The sequence below is a fragment of the Gekko japonicus genome, unplaced genomic scaffold, assembly GCF_001447785.1.
Source record: "Gekko japonicus isolate JY-2015 unplaced genomic scaffold, Gekko_japonicus_V1.1 scaffold72, whole genome shotgun sequence".
NCBI lineage: Eukaryota > Metazoa > Chordata > Lepidosauria > Squamata > Gekkonidae > Gekko > Gekko japonicus.
Window position 1 is genome coordinate 1,221,621 of NW_015168046.1, and position 23,971 is coordinate 1,245,591.

The window sequence follows — 23,971 nt, forward strand, 5'->3', positions numbered from 1 at the left end:
TATATATATATATATAAATCTTAGTTCTCAAACACCATGGTTGTGTTCCACCAACCAGGCTCCAACAATATATCTATCCCAACGAACCTTTAAAATATACCTTTATAATTCACAAATATACAATGCATTTGCAGCCAAAGTAGCCATAAATAAATTTTTTTTAATTCTTGGTGTAATTTACAAGCTACCAGGTACCATGTATTTTACACTGGTCACTTTAAAATTGAAGCAGTCACTGAATGATCCAGGCTGAACAGAAAGCTGTTGATGACCACATAAAGAATCTTAGATAAAAAGCAAAGTAACACTGTAGCAGGTAAGTGGCAAAAAAGCCAGTTTGTCATAATAAATCAGACTTGTAATGCTGCATGAGTTCTGGCTGATAACAAAAGCTGAGTGCCATGCGATTCTCAGCTTTATTGACTGTAGTCTGGCTAATGGCTGTACAGTCCTCTTTGTCTTTTCTTTCAATTATTAAAATGAAAAAGTTAAAAACTATAGCAGCAACAAGCAAACCCTGTGACAGGAAGGCAAGGGTTAAAGAACTAAAAAGTGTTTATATAGTGTGCTTGAAGAAGGTCTGTAAAATTTATCTTCCATCAGCTGGAGTTCGACTGAGTGACAACATGACTCGGGCAAATCGCTCGCACAGTTCATGGGTGGAATACGAAGGTAACTTTGGTGGGTCGCTGAAGCCTTTGATTTCTGTAGAACAATCTAGCAGTTTTGGCAGGAAGTCCGTTAGCTTTTCTTGTAAATTAGCTGCAAATAAGACAAATACATCTTTACTTATAACCATAGGAACTCATTTTCAACGGATACTGTATGTGAATACAACCATTCAAGGAAAGGGAACAAACTTAGCCAACTGTTTTAACTACACTTATTTCATAAAAGCAGGAACCACCCCACCACCCACAACCCCAACAACTACCACTTGCTCAAGTATATCTGCTTGTCTTTGCTAAGCAGGATTAAAATGAAAATATTATGGAGTAAATTAAAGCTGATTAGAATCCTACCAGGAAGGGGAATGCAGATGTCAGACTCCACCTCCTTGAGCCCGGGGTGGGTGTGCCCTCCAGCTCCCTCCTTTTTTTCTGGGACACCCCCACATGTCTCAGCAGAGAGGAGGAGGAGAGTTTACAACACCTTTGGCTCTCTCTCCCCAGTTCTCAGCATACCCACTGACTGCTTGGGTGAGACTGGAGCTATCCTCCCAGACTGCCTTGGCTTATCTGTAACTGGGCCACCCTGGGGTCTGCCAATGCCCTGCAATTAGGGGTAGGGCCTGGCTCATTCCCAGTTTTGAGCCAATGGGCCTCCCTCTGTGTCTTCCTCCCTTATCACCCCCCCCCCAACATGAGGCTTCAAAACATCTTCATGCCAGACAGTGTTGATCTCAGGAAGTCACTATCTCCTGCCTCCTCCTACGGCTCCTGCACCCTTGGCCTGTGGTGGCTGTGTCAGCCAAGCCAAACCAGCTGTCTCTGGGTGTGCTGGTGAGGCCTCCTCCCTGCTTCCCCCTCAGACTGTTCTTGGCAAGTGAGTCTTGCCCAGGGCTCATCTTGCTCGCCTTCCCTAGCTGCTTCCATTGCTTTGCTGCTGCTGCAGCCCTCCACTGCTGCTCTGCCAGGCCATAAAGGTGTGGGGAGGGTTTTGCCTGCCCTGTCAGCATCGCTGCAGCCACCTGGTCTTGTCCTGGTGCTGATGGTGTGTGTGTGTGGGGGGGAAGCTTTCCCAGTCCTGCCATTGCTGCAGATTCCCAGCCAGCCCCCAGAGCTGCACATAAGTACAGAGAGGGCTTTGCCATTCCTGGACAGCAACAGGCGTGGGAAAGATACATATGACACACAGTTGCATCATTCACAAGAACTCCCCACCCACATAAAATTGCAACACAAAAAAAAACAGTTCCCACATGGCTGCATGCAAAAGACACCCGTGTTTTTATTTAACTAATCTGAAATGGATATGCAACACACAGAATGTTCACTGCTTTAACTCAATATTTACTGCTGTATTGAAAGCACTTTTTGCAAAAAAAAAAAAAAAAGAGTCTGAGGCAGCCAGTGTGGGTGTAAACAGTAAACAACTTGAGGACTACACCCAAAGCTCTGTCACACAAGAACTAATAACATCTGCATTTAAATCAGAGGGGATGCATTGCTGTGATGCTTGTGAATCATCTGTCTTCTATATTGACCATGTGTTTCAAAATGTTATTGTAAGCATTCATTAACTGGGTTCAGCACAGCAGCTCAATTTCTTGTCCTCCTCCTTGGTCTTTAATAATACAGTCATATCATTACTATCTGAAGTTGCACAAGTCCCTGCTTTAATGATGCTTGCAAATATAATAAACACAACAGGCCTTACATTAACGGGGTAAAATTTCCATCATTATGAAGCAACTTACACTCCATTTCTTGTCCGAGATATGAACACCACCGATTTCTCATATCTTCTACGGCAACGATGTCCTTTTCTTCTGTTTCATCCACCAATAGCAATGGCAGACATGGGACAATCAACTCATTCATAATCAACAGCCCATTATTTACTTCTTGATCATCTCCAGATTCGAACTGTGCAGCAGCATACTCATTTAACTTCTTCATGCAAAAATCAAGAATAAATCATTATTTCAGAGTCCAAAAATTTTCTCCCTTAAATTCCCCATGCATAAACTTATGTCCCTTAAAGAATATTTTCATAAAGATTCCATCAATTGATTTCCCTATCTTAAGAGAAGCCAATGTTGGATCAGGCCAATGGCCCATCCAGTTCAACACTCTGTCACACAGTGACCAAAAATACCAGGTGCCATCAGGAGGTCCAACAGTGGGGCCAGGGTACTAGAAGCCCCCCCCCCCAAGCAAACAGTTCTATTAGCATTAATTGAAGCAGACAGTAACCCACAAAATCTCTTCCTTTGTACATAGAAATTAGTATAAGAGATGACACAAGATTTTCTTATTATTTTAAATAAAGTCCAACATCACCACAACTTGATTTGAAATTTTTTAAATGTATGAAACGATTTGTATGAACTCTTGCACATCTGTAGCTATTCTTATGACAAAGTATTTTTATACATAATATGTAGCTGTCACATGTGAAAACAGGGTTGCACTTACCTGTATGCTGTTCAAGTGGTCACCTGTGCAATCACACATGGGTATTGTGCGTGGGTAGGCCTACTGAAGAGAAGTTTTCAAAGCTTGAAAATGCCTGGTGGTGCCAGTCCCCTTCCGCCATACTGTTTCCCCACCTTTTTGTGGTATGATAATGAGGGGGCATGGTGCCCTTCCCTCAGCTCCTCTCTGCTGCCACCGGAGTGAGGTAAAGTCACTCAGAACAAGTAAAGAGCTCACGAAGGGAGAGATGTGTGACTGCACAAGTGACCACTCCATGAACAACAGTTACAGATAAGTACAACTCTGTTTTCATCATTGTGGTACCTGTGCAGCTCCACATGGGAGTGCAGCCAAATGACTTACCAAGTCTAGGAAGGTGGGTATGAGCTCTCCATTAAATAGAGACTGTAGTAACTCTTTTCCCACTGCCATGTCTCTCATGGGGTCTACATCCATGAAGTAAGGTAAAGGTAAAGGTTTTCCTTGCTCGAAAGCCAGTCGAATCCGACTCTAGGGCTGCGGTGCTCATCTCAGTTTCTAAGCTGAAGAGCCAGCGCTGTCCGAAGACGTTTCTGTGGTCATGTGACCGGCATGACTAAATGCCGAGGCACACAGAACACTGTTACCAGAGACCACAGCAAAATGCAGCTGAAGTGGACTGAGCTTGAGCAGAGTGAGTGTAAAGTTGCAGAGGACAGTCAACTCACGCTGGTTTGTAACAGTCTGATGCAGATGACTATCCATCTAGAAATTGATTGTGCAGATGGTTTTTTACCCAACTTGAGGCCCAAAAGCGAGATAAACAATTTATCATTTCCAAAAGGTTTTGCCCTGTCCAACTAGAAAAGAAGTGCTCTATGGACATTTAAGGAATTAAGAACTTGCTCTTTCTCATCCTGTGGTTGCAGATACAGCACTGGCAGAATGATATGCTGGTTCAGGTGGAACTTAGAGATCACCTGCAGAAGGAATTGGAGCAAGGTCCAAAGAACCACTCTGGTGTCAAAGAGTTTGAGGAAAGGAAGGTCATGCTGTAGCGCCTGGAGTTCACGGACTCTTCTGTCTGATACGACCTCCACCAGGAATACTGCTTTCATGATAAGCAGGCATAGAGGGTCAAGTGGCCATGGGCGCAAATGGCTTGCCTATGAGTGACAGGCTCCACTGAGGAACTGGCGCTTCAACCAGGGAAACTGGTTTAATAACCTTTTAAGAATAATTTGGACTCTCTTTGGGAAAATATGGATTTCCCATCAATGTGGCTGTGGAAGGAACCTACAACCACTAAATGGACCCTCTTAATGGAGGTGGATGAAAGTTCCCCTTGAACTAGGCTTAGGAGCTACTTGAAGACTTCCTCTAGCAGACATGAGATAGGGTCAAGGTGCTGATTTTGGGGCCATAAAGAAAAGCATTTCCATTTGGCTGAGTAGGATTGCCAGGCTGATGATTCCCTGGCATTCGGCAGGACTTGCTTCGCTGGCTCAAAAAAATGTGGGTTAGTGGTTGAATGAACCACACTGTTAAATGCAGGCTGCCAATATTTGGGAGTAGGAACGGCCCCTGGAGAAGGATGTTGTTCTCCTGGAGAAGAATGACATACCTGTTTCAGGACACGGAGAGCAGTGTTGGGGAAACAGAGTTGCGCTTACTTGTAACTGCTGTTCAATGACCTTCATCTGTGTAGGCAGGCCTGCCTCAGAGTGGTAATACAGCTTAAAAGCCACTAGGGAGTGCAGCACATTGGAACCAATTTGAGACTGTTCTCACCCAAATAGTCATGCTCTGGTGTGATCGCAACCCCTTTCCTCAAGATCTCCAGAGCCACCACTGCTTAAGGGAGACAACTGAACTGAACCGAAGAGCTCACAGTGGGGCAGGAGGGAGGGACTGTGTTTCTGCACAACAGAGGCTCAATGAAAAACAGTTACAGGTAAGTGCAACTCCATTTTCATCTTCTGTTTTCTGTGTAGTGGGTTCTAATTTGGACTTTTTTTGTATTGACTTGCAGGCACAGTGCTTTCAGCACCTGTAATATAAGGTATACACCAGCCTAAAGTTTTTGACTTGGTATTGGTTACAATCAACCAGTGCTTGAGGTACAGGCAGATCTTGCACGCTATCCTTTGAAGATACCATGGTGGATGCTGTGGCCAGCCCAAAAGGAAGGAGTGTGCACTAAAAATGGTGGGAACCACACTGGAAGCAGAGATATTTTTAGCACTCTAGTCTTACTATCACATAGAAGTATGCACCTAGCAAATCCAACATTACTAACCATATACCCAGACTTAACAGAGGAAGGACATCAGAGATGAAAAACATTCTGAACTTTTTTATTAACAAAACTTGTTCAGACCTCTCAAGTCTAGGATGGGTTTTGCTGTGTATTCCAGAAAGTATCTGGAATAAAATCCAAAATTCTGATCCTTTAAGGGGCACTGTTGTAATTGCTTTCTTTTTAAGGAGGGCCTCGAACTCTGTGAGAAGTTCTGGGGAGGGGGTGGGAGGGTTGAATGATGGGAATTAATAGGTTGGGAGTGAGGTAATCTCTATTGCATACTCTTTCGACACAATACTGAGCACTCATTGATCTTGGGAGATGTCCTGCCAAGCCAGTTGATGAAAATTTTGCTCCTCTATTAGTAAGTATTCTGGGTGCGGGCTGTGGTTGCCAAAAGCCTTGACTGCCAGGTTGGTGCAGTTTGGGTGACTGAGATCTGGCCTTGCCCCTAGGAGTAGGGAATCTTCTCCTTCATTGGGCAGGAGGTTGGCTGGTTGACTAATAGTGAGGCCTGCTGGAATATGAGGAATGAGGAATTTGGTGAGCTCAGGATAAGTATGGCCTATACTTTATTTATTATATTTATATCCCATCCTCCCAGCCATGGCTGGCTCAGGGTGGCTTACAACAGGGTAAAACAACAATGATAACAATAAATAGTAAAAGTCATAAAACCATATAACAATTACGACATTAAAAGGTGCTAACATCCAAATAAGACCATTATGCAGATACTGGTTTAATATTCCATATTCGGATTAGGAGGTCTTGAGGAGATTACTCCCCAGACTCTCAGCAGTAAGTTTGTCCTTCCTCATTTTAGTGAGGACTTCATTGGTCTTCGCACTGAAGAGGTCTGTGCTGTCAAAAAGTAAGTCTTTGATTCTGGTGCACATGTACTGTAGCCCAGTGGCTCTCAGACAGGAGTGCTGGCAGAGTGAGATTGCCATGATGAGGCTGTGGGCTGCAGAGTCAGCAGAGTGCTTTACTGAGGAGATCTGGGGTCTTGACACTTCTAGCAGCAGGAGTTTTGCCAATTTGTGCTTGTCATCTGGCAGCATCTGCAACAGGGGGCAATGCCATCTCACTGGAAGAGTTGGTAACAGTATACATTGTTAATTGTTGCATTGATAATTGTTGATCTTGAAACCAAAAGCAGAGGAGGCACAGATTTTTCTGTCTACCACATCTAGCTTACGGTCCTCCTTATTAGTTGGGGCAGAGAGCTGAGTACCATTGTTGTTTCCTTAGATGCAGTTCACGACCAAAAGGTTAGCTGTGGGGTGCTGAAAAAGGAATTGGCATCCTTCCTCCTTTGTTCTTTATTGGTTTTTTATTCACCTGGTGCAAGGTGGTACTGAGGCTAGACATAGCTAAGGTCCATTTGTGAATGCAACAAAACAATCCATTATGAGAATGGTAACTGGACCCGTGGTTCCTGGAAGCATAACTAAACACTGGATCTGTCACCCTTGGAAGAGCACAAGACATGTAGATTTTGAGAAACTGTGCCATTCAGATGAGTTGACTGTTGTAAATGCACAAGTCCTTGCTTAGGAAATATATGGACAGTTCTGGTATGACATCATTGGGTGTGGGTTCAGAGGCTCAGTCAGGCTCTGTATCCTTGTAAGCAGACTGGTCAAAAACCAGATTACAGTAATAGGCACACTACTTGTGAGGAACTGAAGCAAATCCTGGATCAGTCAGAGGACAGCGAATGGCATATGGATCCCAACCCTGATCACAGTTGTCACAGTAAAGGTCTTATTAAGGTGATCTGGGTGATGTATGATAAAAATCCACTGGATCTGACAGATGTGACGGATCTGAACAGTAGGTAGACATATATATGGCTGATGACAAGAGATAGGCAGTTCTGACTCCACTAATTCCCCCTTTGACACTGCGTGGGTCGAGTACAGAAAACAGACTGAGAGGGGGGGCATTCTTGGAGCAGAAACTGCATCTTTCCACCAGTTCAAGAGTAGGAAAAAATAGGTTGCTGATGATCTTTGAGTGGTCCCAGTGCAGTCCCACACTTGGGTTTTGGGCCTGCCCACGAACCCAACCTCAGAGATTGGGAAGCCCTTTTGGGGGGGCTTTTTCCCCTGCTCTGGGGAGCAGGCTGCTACTGAGCATGCCTGGAGCTGAAGAGAAAGCCCCACCCCTGCTCAGTTTCTTCCAGCTGCTGCTAGCAAGGCCAATCAGAGAAAAAGAGATGGAAAAGCCAGCAGTGGAGAAGGTTGGATGTGTGTGTGTGACCACACAGGTGATTACTCGAAGATCATCAGTTACAGATAAGCAATGTATTTATCTTCATCGTGGTCCCTGTGCAGTCCCATGGGTGATTAGCAAGCTAAAACAATTGGAAGGAGGGTGCTGGGCATTAGATGACGACAAATATCAACACCCAAAAGGAGAGTCAAGCAAAGTACCCAGTTTTATGTCGGTAGCTGTACAGGCTCACCTGACATCCCATGATGGGGGCTTCAGTGGAAAATTGACCAACACTGAGCAGCCAAAGGATGCATCCCTCCGAGCGCGGACATTGAGCGCATAGTGTGTCACAAAAGTGGAGGAAGTAAACGAACTTGCTGCAGCACAGACATCTTCTAGAAGCACACTGTTGAGGAAAGCCGAAGACACAGCTTCAGCCCTAGTGAAATGGGCTCGAACCCTCTCAGGTAAAGGCTCCCTGGCTATTTCATAGGAGAGCCTAATAGTCAAAGTCACCCACTTCGCAAAATGTTGGGCAGAAATTTTGCGGCCCTTGCGAGGGGCACCACAGGCCACAACAATTGAGGATCCTGGCGAAATGGGCAAGTTCTATCCAAGTAGAAAGATAGGGCCCGATGAATGTCCACGGTGTTGAGAGCCTGCTGACCATCATCAGAAGGGTTCACGCAAAAAGTTCACAAGGGCGTTGGTTGAGAGAGGTGGAAGGAAAAAACTACTTTGGGCAAAAAAAGTAGGGTCCGGCCGAAGTACCACTTTTTCCATGTGAAAAATTGTATAAGGCAGATCAGTGCAGAAGGCACAAATATCACTTGTCCATTTCACAGACGTAAGTGCAACAAGGAAAGCTGTTTTCCAGGACAAAAGGTGGAGAGGCATCATACACAAAGGTTCAAAGGGCTTTACTATCAACTTAGAAAGAACTAAGGAAAGACTCCAAGAAGGGACCAAAGGCTTAACTGGTGAATGGAGCTGCAACATACATTTCAAAAAGGATTTTGACACACGGTGAGAAAAAACCGTTGTACCCTCAAAAGGATCATGAAATGCAGAAATTCCAGAAAAGTGAACTTTCAAAGAAGAGTAACACAAACTCAAGTCACTAAGGGAAACTAGGTATGACAACACATGGGAGAAGGGTGCAGACCTAGGGTTCAAGTTGTGACGGATAGCATAGATGGAGAAATGAGTCCATTTAGCTTGACAGGAACGTCTGGTATTCGGTTTACGGGCGTTCAGGACTCATGTTGGACTCACAGCGAAAATATCGATTCTCCAGGCCATCAGATGAAAGAGTGATGGGTTATGGTGGAGCACCCTTCCGTGGTGCTGTGTCAGGATGTTGGAAACCAATGGAAGGTGAATGTAGGTCGCAGAAGAGTTGCAAACCATGGCTGTTGAGGCCACCAAGGAATCATGAGAATACACGTTGTGCGATCAACAGTGATTTTCTGGAGAGTCTGAGGTATCAATGGGAATGGAGGAAACATGAAGAGTAGCTTCCCAGTCCATTTGTGTAAAAAAGCGTTTCCCTGGGTGCCCTGCATCAGGGCACCCCAACTGTAAAAAGTTTAGCATTTTGTGTTGTCTTTGGTTGCAAACACATCCGCGTGGGGATGGCTGAAGATGTCGAAAATCAGCTCCAGATAAATGGCGTACAGTGACCACTCATGATCATCCGAGTGAGACCTGCTCAGAATATCTGCCTAAGCATTCATCACACCTGGGACGTTAGCTGCCATAAGAGAGATTTTGTGGACCAGGCACCAATTCCACAGAGCCAGAGCATGCTTGCAGAGCTTGATAGGGACACTGCCTCCCTGCTTGTTTATGTAATAAATGGTGGCCATGTTGTCCATTGCCACATGTACATGAAGTCCCCACAAATTGGGCAGAAAGGATTTCAGAGTGCGATGGACAGCCAAAAGTTCTAGACAACTGATGTGCAGGTTCCTGTCAAAATCTGACCATGCACCTTGAGTGACTTGTGAATCGCAGTGGGATCCCCAACCCCAGAGCAATGCGTTTGTTGTCAGTAGCCGTTTGGGAGGCGGTAATTGGAAGAACATCCCTGAAAATAGACTGGCGTCTTTGAGCCACCAGAGAAGTGAGGTGAGGATGACCGCAGGGATTTTTAATGTCACGGACTGTGGATCGATCTGGGGGCAAAAGTGGCACAGGAACCACAGTTGAAGAGGGTGCATATGAAGGCATGCATAGGGTACTACAAAAATTGTTGCCGGCATGTGTCCCAAGAGACACTGAAGCGACTCCGCTGTCTGGGCGGGGGAGGAAAGACAAACTCGAACTAGAGAATGTAGGGTGGCAATCCTGTCTCGAGGCAAAAATGCACGCTATTGAACGGTGTCGTTTTCAGCTCCAATGAACAACAAGGTTTAGGTTGGCTGGAGATGAGACTTGGCAAGGTTCACTGAAAGGCCTAGGGCAGCAAGCAGCCTTAGGGTGATTGTAATGCTTCGCTGAAGCTCTTGAGGGGACAGGGCCACTAGTAACCAATCGTCGATGTACAGAAAGACAATGATGGCGTGCTATCTCAGGGCCGCAGCAACCACTGGCATGCACTTCGTAAAAAGCCCTCAGCGCCATCAAAAGCCCAAAGGGAAGGACCGTGGATTGGTAGTGATTGGGTCCTACAGTGAAACAGAGATACTGGTGGAACTGTGGCCATATGGTGATGTGAAAATAGGCATCCTGGAGATCCAGGGATGCCAACCAAGCATCTTCCGGTAGTAGTGGTAAGATTGCTTGCAGGGTAACCCATCTGGAATTTTCTGTGCCTGATGAAACAATTCCATAATGGGACGCTTGCCCCCATCTTGTTTGGGAACAATGAAGTAACGGGAATAAAACCCTAGGCAGTGTTGAGACAGGGGTACTGATTCTACAGTTCCTTTGGAAAGCAGCACCACAACTTTGTCCCTGAGAAAATGAGATGGAGGAGTTTGTCAGAAGAGAGACATTCCGGGGGGGGGGGGGGGGAAAAAGAAATTCTGTAGCATACCCCGCCCTGACGATCGTGAGGACCCAGGCATCTGTAACAATGCTTTCCCCCAGAGGGAGAAAAGGACAAAGTCTGGTACCGCATGGTGGAATGATGGTAGGAGGCAGAGGAAATTCCGGAAGCTGAGCAAAGTCAAAGAGATTGCTTGGTGTTGGTGTCGAGCCTCTTGGATTGCTGACTTTTGCTCTTGGGTTGGAAGGACAACCTAGAATAAGATTTCTTCCATTTCCAGGAGTCAGTGGAACGTGGAGACCATTGCTGACACTGAGACTTGGGGGTCCAATGACAAGGTTTAAACTTGCTTTGAAGTGGCATTTGAGTGACCCCAAGGCATTTTGCTCATTTTTGGCTGTCATCTACGGTTGAGAGGTACTGATCAGTGGTAGAGCGGAAGAGGCCCTCTTAATCGAACAGGAGATCTTCAACTTTAACTTTGACATCATCCTGGAGAGACATTGTCCAGAGCCAGGTATAGCGGTGGAGAGTAATCAAAGTCACCATAGCTCTGGAAGAGGAAGAGACAGCATGTTGGACTGTGTTGATTTGTTGGCATGCCATCAGGGACATCTTCGCAACCACAGAAGTAGCCACTTTCTGAGAGGAATCAGACAGTTCTGATAGAAGTGGTGTGAACTGGCTTGTCAAATGAAATGCATAAGCAGAAAAATAGGCTAAGGAGTTATGAAGCTTGCTGACAGTCATGGTGAGGGAGTACAGTTTTTAGCCCAAGGTGTCGATTTTGTGTCTCTCCCGGTCTGGCAGTGCTGGATATTGGACTTGTTTAGCCCAGGATGCAGACTATACTATCAAAGAGTTAGGTGCTGGATGAGAAAACAGGAATTTCGCCTTGCACAGCTGGATCCTATAAAGCACATCAAAGCGTTTAGGAGCCAGAGGAATGGATGCAGATTTATTCCAAGCCTCCTTCAAAGTGTCCAGGTGAACAGGGAGCATGGGCAATAAGGCACCTGAAGTAAGGTCTGCTTGAACCAGCACATGAACCAGATCTGTAACCTTTGGAGTCTCATTAGTCAGCTGTATACTGAGAGCTTGGCACATACGTCTTAGAACCCTCCGAGGGTGAAAGAGAGCCTGGGTGTCCCAGAACAGAATCCAGAAGAGTAGGCAATGGATCACCATGTTCCGAATCCAACACCTCGGATTTGTGATCCAACGCCTCCGATGTGGAATGGTCAGGTTTGGAGAGGTCATCTGGCATATAAAGTGGAGGCTCCAAAGACTGTGCAAGGGAAGCGGAGTCCAATTTTGGCTGAGTGCCCAAAGCAGACGATGCCGCGGTTTCAGAAGGGCGAGATAAAGCAGTCGGGATTGAAACATCCTATGGAGGGAGTTCGACGGTGTGGTGCTCATGGTTGATGGAATGGTGTACAGAAAATCTGTGGTAATGATCAAAACAGATGACCAGGAATGTGAACAAGAGCAGAATCAGTTGGCATAATATTGGCTCTCCTATGCTTGCGGAGAAGGAGATCTCAAGTCTGATGAGTATTGATGTCGATGGTATCTACGGTCCTGACAAACAGAGAGAGACATCAATTTGCTAGGCTGGTGGTCAAGTGGGCAATGGGAATGACTTTGAGAGTGACGATGCAGCGGTGGAGGTAGAACAGCCAAAAACCAGTCACTATTGTCCCGAAGCCATTGATCCTGAGGATTGTCAGATTCAAGAAGATCAGACAGAGGGTGAACAAGACGGGATCGTAACAATTTGAGCCTGATGAATGTCATCAGGCAAATCACCCAACAGGTGAACCGTTGCAGCCCTAGAGTTTGAGAATGCAGTTTGAGAATGGTCGAGGCTGGAACCGTAGCCCAAGTCGAAGGAGCTGTCGAGGTCGTAGGGAGGACATCTAGAGAATTTTTCAAGGACTTCGGTTTCAAGGACTCGGAGGATGATTCCAAAGAGCACTTCCTTGACTGATCAGACTTATGCGTTCCAATCGCGGGAGCAACCGATATTATCCATTTCAGGGAGCTTTTGTCCTTTTTGCTGGACTTAGGCTTTGGCTTGTGGGTAGCTGCCAGCCAAATCTCCCCTTCGAAGAATGGGACATCTGAGGACCAAGTGAGGCTTCAACGAGATAGCTCTGTGAACGGGCTGCACAATTTTCCCCGGCCTGTTTACTGAAGTTACTGCAGTGAGCACAGGAGTCAATCAGATGACTTTTCCCCAGGCAAAAAAGGCAAAGAGAAGAGCCATCAGTCAATTGTAATTTTGCCTCACAGTTTCGACATCTTTTAAAAAGGGCAGTTTTCCCCTTAGACTCCACCAGAGTGGGGAGGGAGGGAAGAAGAGAGATGAAAATCCACACTCACAACAAAGTTCTTTTTTGGGGGGGGGAAGATATTCGACGGAGAAGACAAAGCGAAGAACAATACTGAAGAAAACTGAAGAAATCCGAATAAATCCACACTCACAACAAAGTTCTTTTTTTTTTTTGGAAGATATTCGACGGAGAAGACAAAGCAAAGAACAATACTGAAGAAAACTGAAGTAATCCGAACAGCTAAGTTGGTCTGAGGTAACTAGGAGAGGAGAACATGCAACAAGGTCTGGACAAGGCAGTGGTAAGGAAGAAACTGAGCGGGGGTGGAGCTTTCTCCTCAGCTCCAGGCATGCTCAGTAGCAGCCTGCTCACCAGAGCCCACCAAAAAATCTGAGGCTAGCTCTTCCGGATCTCTGAGGTCAGGTTCGTGAGCAGGCCCAAAACCCAAGTGTGGGACTACACAGGGACCACGACAAAGATCAGGAAAGAGTTGGTGTGGAGGACGACTTAGTAGTCAACCTGTCCACGTGTTTATGTTTGTGCTGTGCCTCCTTCAGCAATGGTTCTGAGGAACTACACTCTGGAGCTGATGGAACGGGACCAGGGACCTTGCTTGGGGTCTTGGATGGAACCAAGATGTCCAAATTCAGTCTTGGATCAGTGGAAACTGAAGATGATTGGTCCCATCTTTCAGGCGAGGGAGTCAACGTTGCACTTGAACCTTTCTCCAGAGCAGTACCAGATAAAGCTTTTCCCCTCACAAGCACTTTTAAGCATGAAGCTCAATCATGCCTTGCTTCAGATATGAATTGTCAGTATATTGAGCCACGTGAGTTGCTGTGCTCTTTGCTGTGCTCTGTGCACAGCAAATATTTATTGCGGTTGTCTGTGTGGGAACTTTCTGACCCCCACACAGGGAGAACTGAGGGAAGGGTGTTCTTCCCCTGCTTCAACACGCTGCAAAAGGTGGGAAATCATTTTTGGGAGATAGAATGCCCTCAAGCATATATGAGCTTCAAAAACCTTGGCTGGCACTCCCTCTCCCTTTCCTCCTCTCTTCCAGCTATGTTTCCCCTACCTCTTTTAGGAAGTGGCGACACAGTCTAGAATCCGATAACGCCATCTATGACTTGTTTTTATTTAAACAGTTTAATTGTTGGGAACTGTTTTTATCTTGATGTATTTTACTCAGGGATAGAGCAATTCGTAAATTGAAATTCTTACTATAAATAAATAAACCTCCCCATAGTAGGCCTGTGCACGCATAGTACCCATGTGGGACTGCACAAGTACTATGGTGATTAATTATCATCACCTAGTTTTTATCCACACAGCCTTTCAAACTAATTCTTGCTCCTTTAGGATTCACACAATATTCTATAATCATTACTTGTTACACATGACCACTAAAGTTGCTCACCACTGAGTGTGTACCGCACAATGGCACAAGACACACATTTTAATAAACAAGTTAAACTGTTAATTGTTAAACTTAAATTACAGGAGAATATCATTTAAGATAAGATATATTTAAAACAACTTAACCTTTGCTAAGCAACGGAGAAGCTGTATACAGTTTCAGTCATGAAACAACAACTACGGCAGTATTCAAAGGTTCCACTTACCAACAAACATTCTCTTCTGTAGTAAGATATAAGCTCTTCATCATGTCCACTATATAAACCTTTTGATAAAAGTTCTTTGTTCTTTTGATAAGCATAGATAAGGTACAGTAAGGCATCCATAAAACTAAAAACACAAACAAAAAAACAAATGTGCTATTAAATGCAGTATTTTTACCAAGTTATATGGTCTCACTGGGTGACTACCTTGCATTTAAAAAAAACAGATTGCTTACCTGTAACTGATGATCTTCGAGTGGTCATCTGTGCATTCACACCCATGGGATCTAGTGCGCACGCGCTGGATCGATCGGCATTGTAGCAAGCTCTTTAACGGATTTTCGCGCCCAGTCCCTCGGGCATGTGCAGGAACCCCACCGCACATGCCCAGAAGGGTGGGCGCAGACATCCCGCCGTTCCTTCAAACCGCCGCAAATCAACCCCTATGGAAAATGTAGACGCTGACAGCAGCGGGGAAGGAGGGCGGGTGGTGTGAATGCACAGATGACCACTCGAAGATCATCAGTTACAGGTAAGCAACCCTGTATCGCCCTCTCCACACTATTTCTCCTCCTGGCAGCCCCCATATCCTCACATTTTTTGCTTCCTTCTCTCTTTCCAACCCACCCACATTTTATCTGGCCCCATCTTTAGATATATTTTTTACTTCATTTATACCCCACCTTTCTTCACAATGGGGACCTAATGTAGTATCAACTGTTTTTAATACAATTTATGTACTAAACACACACACCATTATTTATTTACATTCCTTTTCTGAGACTGCGTCTTTAAAGAATTTTAATGCTTTGTATCCACCAAGATTTCTTACTCCTTTCCTTTACACATACATATTATATTTCACACAGATCATCATACTTAATTCTGTATTTCAGTTGCACATTTTTCTCACCTCTTCTTTTGAAAAAGTTCCAGTCCCACCATAAGACAAACAGTTGTTTCTCTGAAGTTCCGGTACTGCTGGTGCCATTTCTATATATAAAGAAAACATTATGTGATGAAAGAAAATCCAATGTAACAAATATTTCAAATTCAGTGTGATTTTGCCAATGCCTTGTTTAGACTGAAAGTGCCTGTGAGCAGCCCTGGGTATAAGCAGTTATTTCCTCTTAGAAATTAATTCAACTTAAATTTCTGAGAACAATTTTTGAAGTGCCTAGTTGTGCACCCCCCATGACTTTTTAATGAGCACCTGGTACTATTTTGTTTATAAATATGGTCTGGCTAGCAGCCTTTATATTTAGAATTCTACTTCTATATGGTAGTGATCAGAACAACTTTCTTCATACCTAATGACTGATACTTTTACTTGGTTTAAACCAGCTGATGAAAAGCTGACCACACTGAGTTTCTTCATGTTGGGTCAGGCCAATGGCCCATCCAGTCCAACACTCTGTGTTACACAGTGGCCAAAACCCAGGTGCCATCAGTAGGACCACCAGCAGGGCCAGTAAATATAGTACTAAGGCTATAGGACTAAGTAAAGCTATTTTAGTGATTAAGGACTATATAAAGGATATTGACTATCAAGAAACGCTTGCTAAAACCTGCAGAGCATGTTGTCCCATTTTATTCAATTTAGCTCCAATGATTCCACATTAATATGCATGCTGTTAACCGTTTATTAACCATTCCAAGATAGCATCATGCTTTTACAGTGGCTAGATTTACAGTGCAATCAGGGGCTGAATGTGCTCAGGGAGTGACTACCGCTATACCAGGGTTATCTCACAGATATGCCAGCGTAAGTAGAATTTGTGCCGGTGCAACCCCGCAGTGATGCTATGTCAGGGTCACCAGCGGCAGGCCAGCAGCATAAACTCCTTCAGCGGTATGAAGCTGGAGGCCAGGGGGCATGGTAGGATGCATTCCAGCATGGGAAGCCCCCCATCAGTGACAGAAAGATCACTGTCAAAATAAGACAGCGTAGTCCACAGGCACCCATGCAAAGTGAAAATCCAGCTGTCCCTCACCAGTCCAACCGTGTCCACAAGTCCCAGCAGAGCACAAGATGCTGACTACAGCTGCACCTCATCACCTCCCTCCCCAGTGGTGACCAAACACCCTCTCCAGCACCCAATCACTGGCCTCCCAAGCCCTAGATAAACCCCTGCCAGGACACACTTTAACTAATTAGAGAGTATGGTCAGCATGGGAATCTGTCCCAGAGCTCCCTGCCATGGACACTTAGAGTGCATAGAGTTGCACTTTGGTGGCAGAAAAAGCATAGAGTGGGCACTTAGCTTTACTGGGTGAAGACTTTTTTTTTTTTTAAGAGTTGGAAGGGATCTTGCAGGTCATCTAGTCCAACCCCCTGCACGCTGCAGGAGCATAGCCGAAAGATAGCCCTACAACATACCCAAAAAATGGTGGTTCAGCCTCCACTTGAAAACATCCAGTGAAGGAGCATCCACCACCTCCTGAGGCAGTCTGTTCCACTGCTCAACCACTCTTACAGTTAGGAAGTTTCTCCTGATATTTAGCCGGTAACGACTCCCTTGTAATTTCCACCCATTAGATCTAATCTTGCATTCCGGAGCAAGAGAGAATAGATCTGCTCCATCTTCTACATGACAGCCCTTCAAATACTTGAAGACTGCAATCATGTCCCCTCTAAGCCTTCTCTTTCCCAGGCTAAACATACCCAACTCTTTCAGCCTTTCCTCATATGACTTGGATTCCAACCCTCTCACCATCCTGGTTGCCCTCTTCTGGACACACTCGAGCTTGTCAACATCCTTCCTACAATGTGGTGCCCAAAACTGGACACAGTACTCCAGGTGAGGCCTGACCATAGCAGAACAGAGCGGAACTACCACCTCCCGTGATCTGGACACAATGCTTCTGTTAATGCATCCTAAGATTGCATTAGCTTTCTTCGCAGTCACATTGCACTTAATGCTAACATCCTCAGGGGAGAGGGAAGCCCACACCATGTGGCTAATATGTCTCACTGCAGAACCCTAGGAGGTACCCCCTCTCTCTTGAGGCTTGACTGACAGGAAAGCAAGGTCCAGAAATCCGGCTGCCCTGGCCTCTCCCATTCCCCTCACATGAGAGGTCAGGTGTTGTCCCCCCAATGCTGGCTTCTACAACCAAAGCCAGTGGTGTGTTGGTGCGGGGGAGGTCCAAGCCAGCGGCTCCCCACCATGGCCCCAGTCATGCAATGGGACCTTTCCTTCCTGTCTGCTGGTTCTCCATGTGGAGGTGGGAGTGGTTTTGGGGCAGCCAGTGATTGATTGATGCCTGTGTGTGTCACTCAAAGGGACATAACTGACTGCCACTGTGTGAATGTGGATTGTTATGGATTCCAGCGCACTTGCTATGCTGTCGGGGTGGGTGGGCTATGAGTTGTTTCCCCCTGTGGAATGTCCACAGGGAGCGGACTAATGGCACTATCATTACACTGATGGCCAAATGCCTCTACCTGGGAAGCAGTCACGAGTGTACTGCTAATGCGTTACCATCTTTATTGACAACAAAAAGATATTCCAGTGAATCATAGATTTGGTCGCTGATCTGATAACTTGATCATATCACCGGCTCACTGTAGATTTTATATTCAGGAAAACTGAGTTGCACTTACCTGAAACTGTTGTTCATCAATGTTTTCTGTGCAGACCCACACTGGGACTGTGCCTGTGCAGGCTGGCCATGGGCATTTTTTTTTTATTGACAAGAACTCCTAAAGGGGGTCCCCTGGCCCTTATGGAGCCAACATGCACATGGGTTTTCCTGCCTAGGGCATCATGTACTCAGACAGTGGGTGCCCCTTCCTTCAGTCCCTGCAAAGCCGCTGCAACCTCCCACACAGCAAAGTAAGCCACATGACAGCCTACAGTGAGGCAGGAGGGAGGGAATGTGAGCCTGCACAAAAGATATCAATGATATCAGGCACTCCAAAAGGATCTGTCAAGGATGGGCAAGTGGGCATCAACGTGGCAAATGGGCTTCAATGTGGCTAAGTGCAAAGTGGCGCACATTGGAGCCAAAAATCCTAACTATAAATACATGCTGATGGGGTCCGAACTGGCAGAGACTGACCAAGAGAGAAATCTTGGAGTCATAGTAGATAACTCACTGAAAATGTTGAGACAGTGTGCGACTGCAATAGAAAAGGCCAACTCTATGCTCGGGATTATTAGGAAGGGAACTGAAAAGAAATCAGCCAGTATCTTAAGGCCCCTGTATAAATCAATGGTGCAACCTCATTTGGAGTACTGTGTACAATTCTGGTCACCACACCTCAAAAAGGATATTATAGCATTGGAAAAAGTGCAGAAAAGGACAACTAGAATGATAAAAGGGTTGGAACATTTTCCAAATAAAGAAAGGCTAAAGCGCTTGGGGCTTTTTAGCTTGGAGAAACGAGGGCTGAGGGGTTATAAGATTATGCATGGGATAGAGCAGGTTGAGCAGGTTTCTCCCTTTCTCACAATGCAAGAACTTGTGGGCACTCAATGAAATTGCTGAGCAGTCAGGTTAGAACAGATAAAAGGAAGTACTTCTTCACCCAAAGAGTGATTAACACATGGAATTCACTGCCACAGGAGGTGGCGGCGGCTACAAGTATGGACGGCTTCAAGAGGTAATTGGATAAACATATGGAACAGAGGTCCATCAGTGGTTATTAGCCATGAGGTATAGATAGGAACTCTCGGTCTGGGGCAAGTGATGCTCTGTATTCTTGGTGCTGGGGGGGACAGACAACAATGGAATGGCACCTGGCATTTTTAGCCACTTTGTGACAGGGTGTCGGACTGGATGGGCCATTGGCCTGATCCAACATTGACTTCTCTTATGTTCTTATTGGTGGGCCAGGGAATGTTTCCCTAAAATTCTAACTATAAGATTCTTCTAAAAATATATCATTTTACTTTGCAACATACAAGGAAACTTCTCACACACAATACTAGCCTCATATTCTTCCATATTGACTTCATCTGGCTTTATCATTTCAATTTTGGCTTGAGCCACTTTCATGATGTTTCGGCACCTTAAAAAGAAAACAAAGTTATTGCTATTAAAAAGCAATATGTTTTGTAACAGAGCAAGGAGATGACAATTCTGCATTTAGCAGCTGTTCCAGACAAAGATGTATTTATTATTCAGTCATCTCCTATATTTCCTGCAGGGTTTTTGATTTATTTATTTTTTAACAGAGGCCTATCCCATCATTGTAAAACAGTTTTTGGATCACTTCTTGATTTCATGTTTAATGGACAGGGTTAAGCTAAAGAGATGCTCCTGGTGAAATAGTGTTAAAAATGACTTTTTCTTAGCAGACATACTGTTTGAGAATTCACAAATGACCAAACAAAAAGTGTGTGTATAATTAGTATTAGTGTATTTTATTAATATGGCATGACACTGTAAATTGTCTGAAAAAGAGCAGTGAGACAGGCTCTTGTATTAGAGTGGAACAGGGAGTCTTCATTTATGAGGAATTGAGCTTCACTTGGGTGAAGCATGAGGTTAACAAAACCACTTGTTTTTAAGTCTGAGGAGAGTCAGAAGAACAGAAAAGGGAACTGTATATTGTCTGATATGTTTGCCTGAAGAACAACAGTAAAAATTTAAAAATAAAAAATGTAATAGATCACAACACAAGTTTGACAGATTCTTGCTGTACTGAATTTAATCACTGTGTATGCAATTTGTATTTCTAATTTTTATCTTTTCCAATACTCTTTTCCAAAGATCTGCTTGAGTCTGTAACATCTTATTTCCACAGAGTACTACTTTCAGTTATTGTTTACTTGTTCTTATATTGTTTATACCTTTGCATTTTTATGATCCACTCTCACATTGAAATCTTCAAACTGCAGTGCTGCTCACACAAAAAAGACAGCCAGGCTTCAAATGAATTTGAATATTACTGGACCACATAGGTAACACATGATTTTCTCTGGTTGCTTATCTGTATTACAGACCACAAGCTTTTATTTACCTGTTCAGCCTCTAAAAGGGTAGAGGTTAAGTTCATCTTTATGTCCTTTGTGCAGTCCCACATGGGACTGCTTCAGAGCAGCCCTGCCGTTACTTTTTATGGGACTCATTCATCATTAGTTTGTACCTAAACAGCTGGTAACTGAAGTCTTCCTACATATCTATCAATTGACTCACCAGAGGCTACATTCTCTTAATATCAGTACAGATCATGAGGCAAAACAAACAGCTTCACAGTATCTCCACAGAATATCCTGAGAAAATAAAAACCTAATGTGGAGAAAGAGAAGCAAGCATGTGCAACCTAAAGGACTCACGATAATGTCTACAAATAAGTCAAATCTCTGTCCTCAGGACCTGTAACCAGCTTCATTTCACAGTTACCTTTCATCAAAACTCAGATTGTGATCAGCAAACTGTTCGAGCAACGTTCTTTCAATAATTTTCTTCGGTGTTTGGTTTTGGATAAAGTAAACAATTGCATGATGCAAACGGTAATCGCACTCAGGTGGCGTATTTTCTTGGGCCAGTTTTAGTAGCCGTGCATATTCCAATTTTATTGCCTAAATTGAAACAAGAAAAACCTGTTATTTTTTAGCAGTCCAGTTTCTAAAACTGAAAGAACTTACCAACTTAGAAGTTACAGGTCCCATACCATTTAAATCACAGCAGTATTGCCAGTGGAATATTGGAGTGTAAATGTTATGAACAAGAATATTTACAACCAAGTGGAAAAAACTAGGGCATGTTTACAAACAGATCTTTTCATTATCATGGTTGAAGATTTATTACACTCAATTATATATTAATTAATGTACTACCTATTTTCGTTACTGAAGTCAGCGCAGCATATGTAAGGCACCTATTCAGACCCTGAGGACCTGCTTAGCTTCAGACAGGTTGCTATATCACATGCCTTCCAACTATTATATAGTCTGGACAAAGAAAACTTTTGAACTGCCGATATAAAATGCACAATATGAAATGAGATGCTAACAGCATTTTTCAACACTTCCTAATTTTATCTGGTTATGCCATTGGCTTATTCTTTGAACATTCTAAAATCATTTTGTTATCAGACTTGACATATGACAACTAACAGTGAGTGTGCATATATCAAAAATCTCTAAAAGTATGAGGAATTGATTACCATAAGAGTAAAGATCCTGTTTCTAAAAGAAAGTTGGGGAAAGACTGAAGCAGCAGAAAGTTATAATATCAGATTGATTTTTGCACTGTATTAACCATCAACCAAACACCCCACACCTCCCTCTCTGCAGTCCTGCTTACAGCACAAGGCAAAATATACACTATATTTATTTACATTTTAACTGTTAAGTCCTCAGTTGAACAACTAGAAATATGCAAGAGCCACTGGGTTAAAGGCATAATAGAACATTTATGTAAAGTTGCCATCAGTTACAAAACGTGAGTTACAACATCTTACTCATCTTTTTAAATATCTTGCAGCTCATACGAAAGTAATCCAATCAAACACAAAAGGATATTATCACCACACATGTGATACGTAGTACCTAGGACACTTGTGTAAGTGTCTCTGCTGATTGTCTTGATTGATGCTACCTATCCATTTCACTGATTAAGAGCTCAAAAATCTAGAATCTCCTCTTAAAGGCTATCATATGGAAAAATACATATGGACAAGAGCAAGAGAAAGGCCTCCATAGTGAATTACCTTCTAAAACATGCACTTGCTATTTCATTCTAGTGAGCTTTGCATGATGTGACTAGTTTCAAAAGATACATAAATCCAGTACCGCAACATAATCATCACAGCTACGACTTATTTTTTTTCTTTTAGTTACTTCTCCTCTTTAAAAAAACAGGCTGCTTACCTGTAACTGATGATCTTCGAGTGGTCATCTGTGCATTCACACCCTGGGATATAGTGCGCCTGCGCCGACCCCAATCGGTATTGTAGAAAGCTAAAGGGATTTTTGCGCCCGCTCCCCCATCATGTGCCTGGGTCAGTGCACATGACTAGGGGAGGGACACGACCATCCTGCCAGTTCCTTCTGACCACTACCCTCAGTCTCCAAAGAAAGGAAAGGACCGAAAGCAGAGGGGAAGGAGGGCGGGTGGTGTGAATGCACAGATGACCACTCGAAGATCATCAGTTACAGGTAAGTAACCTGTTTATCTTCTTCGTGGTCTCTGTGCATCACACCCTGGGAGATTAGAAAGCAATAACCACCTACCTGGAGGAGGGTGTTGAAGGTCCTAGACATGCACCGCCTGCAACACAGTCTGTCCCACCGTCATACGCTGATGAAGACAAACGTCTAGGGCGTAGTGCTTCACAAACGTGTGAGTAGCAGCCTAGGTCACCACATTGCAGATATCACCAAGTGACGTACCTCGCAGGAAGGCCGTGGATGTCGCAATTGCCCGGGTGGAATGTGCTCGTAGTGGACCTGGGAGTGGCTTCTTAGTGAGCAGATAGCCGAGTTTGATAATCTCCACGATCCATTTGGATAGACACTGAGAGGATAACTTCTTCCCCTGTGAAGGTAACGCATGAGAGACTAACAGAGCTGGGGTCTTTCTGAACGGTCGTGTTCTGTCCAAGTAGAAGAGCAAAGCCCTCTTGATGTCTAGGGATTGAAGATGACGTTCCTCATCGTTCTGAGGCGTTGGGAAGAACACAGGGAGAACAATGTCCACTCGGAGATGGAACTCCGAAACTACTTTGGGCAGAAAGGAGACATCTGGGGCCAAGGTAACACCATCATTATGAAACGTCAGGTACGGAGAGTCACACCTGAGCACTGACAATTCACTCATCCTTCTGGCTGAGGTAATCGCTACCAGGAAGGCAGTCTTCCAGGAAAGGAGTTGTACGTTACAGGTAGCCATGGACTCAAAAGGTCTGCCCATCAACTTGGTAAGTACCAGGGCGAGATCCCAAGCCAGCAAAGGGCCCCAGGACAGGGGAAACAAGTGCCTAAGCCCTTTCAAGAACTGCTTGGTCCTCGGGTGCGAGAAGACAGAATGTCTGTCCACCTCAGGGTGATTAGCTGAGATGGCTGCCAAGTACACCCGCAACAAAGAAAAACTGAGGCCCAAATCCAAACGTGATAACAAAAACCCAAACACTGTAACTAGATCAGTGGGGGGAGGGGGTAGCCCCAACAGATATAGGTAAGACAGTGTCAGCAAGCTGCCATGGTGTTCTGTGTTGCTGGTTCTTCTGTACAGTTGCTACCCCCCCCCTTGCCTGTGTGCTATTATTTTACTCTGCTGTAATGCCTAAGCCAAACAACTGGAGGACGTATTGGGGGAGTTCGCTTCATTGCCAGCTTGTTGCTTTTAGAGCCTGAGAACTGCACCTGTGTTATGTCTGGAGATAGCCTGGTTCTCAGGGAATGAGCGCGCAACCGTTTCCT

The 23,971-nt window shown here is 44.6% G+C and overlaps 1 protein-coding gene across 3 annotated transcripts in view; it reads right to left on the bottom strand.

Annotated features, from left to right (window-relative positions):
* Positions 1–146: 146 nt before the first annotated feature.
* USP25 (ubiquitin specific peptidase 25) overlaps positions 147–23,971 on the bottom strand; it is a 113,371-nt gene continuing 89,546 nt past the window's right edge. For all 3 annotated transcript variants that reach the window (XM_015414283.1, XM_015414284.1, XM_015414282.1), the window contains 6 exons: positions 20,949–21,127; positions 19,533–19,611; positions 15,508–15,587; positions 14,598–14,721; positions 2,420–2,615; positions 147–762 (listed from right to left, as the gene is read on the bottom strand). In XM_015414283.1, coding sequence (XP_015269769.1) covers positions 590–762; positions 2,420–2,615; positions 14,598–14,721; positions 15,508–15,587; positions 19,533–19,611; positions 20,949–21,127 — 831 coding nt within the window. In that variant the 3' untranslated portion in view covers positions 147–589. The remainder of the gene's footprint in view (positions 763–2,419; positions 2,616–14,597; positions 14,722–15,507; positions 15,588–19,532; positions 19,612–20,948; positions 21,128–23,971) is intronic.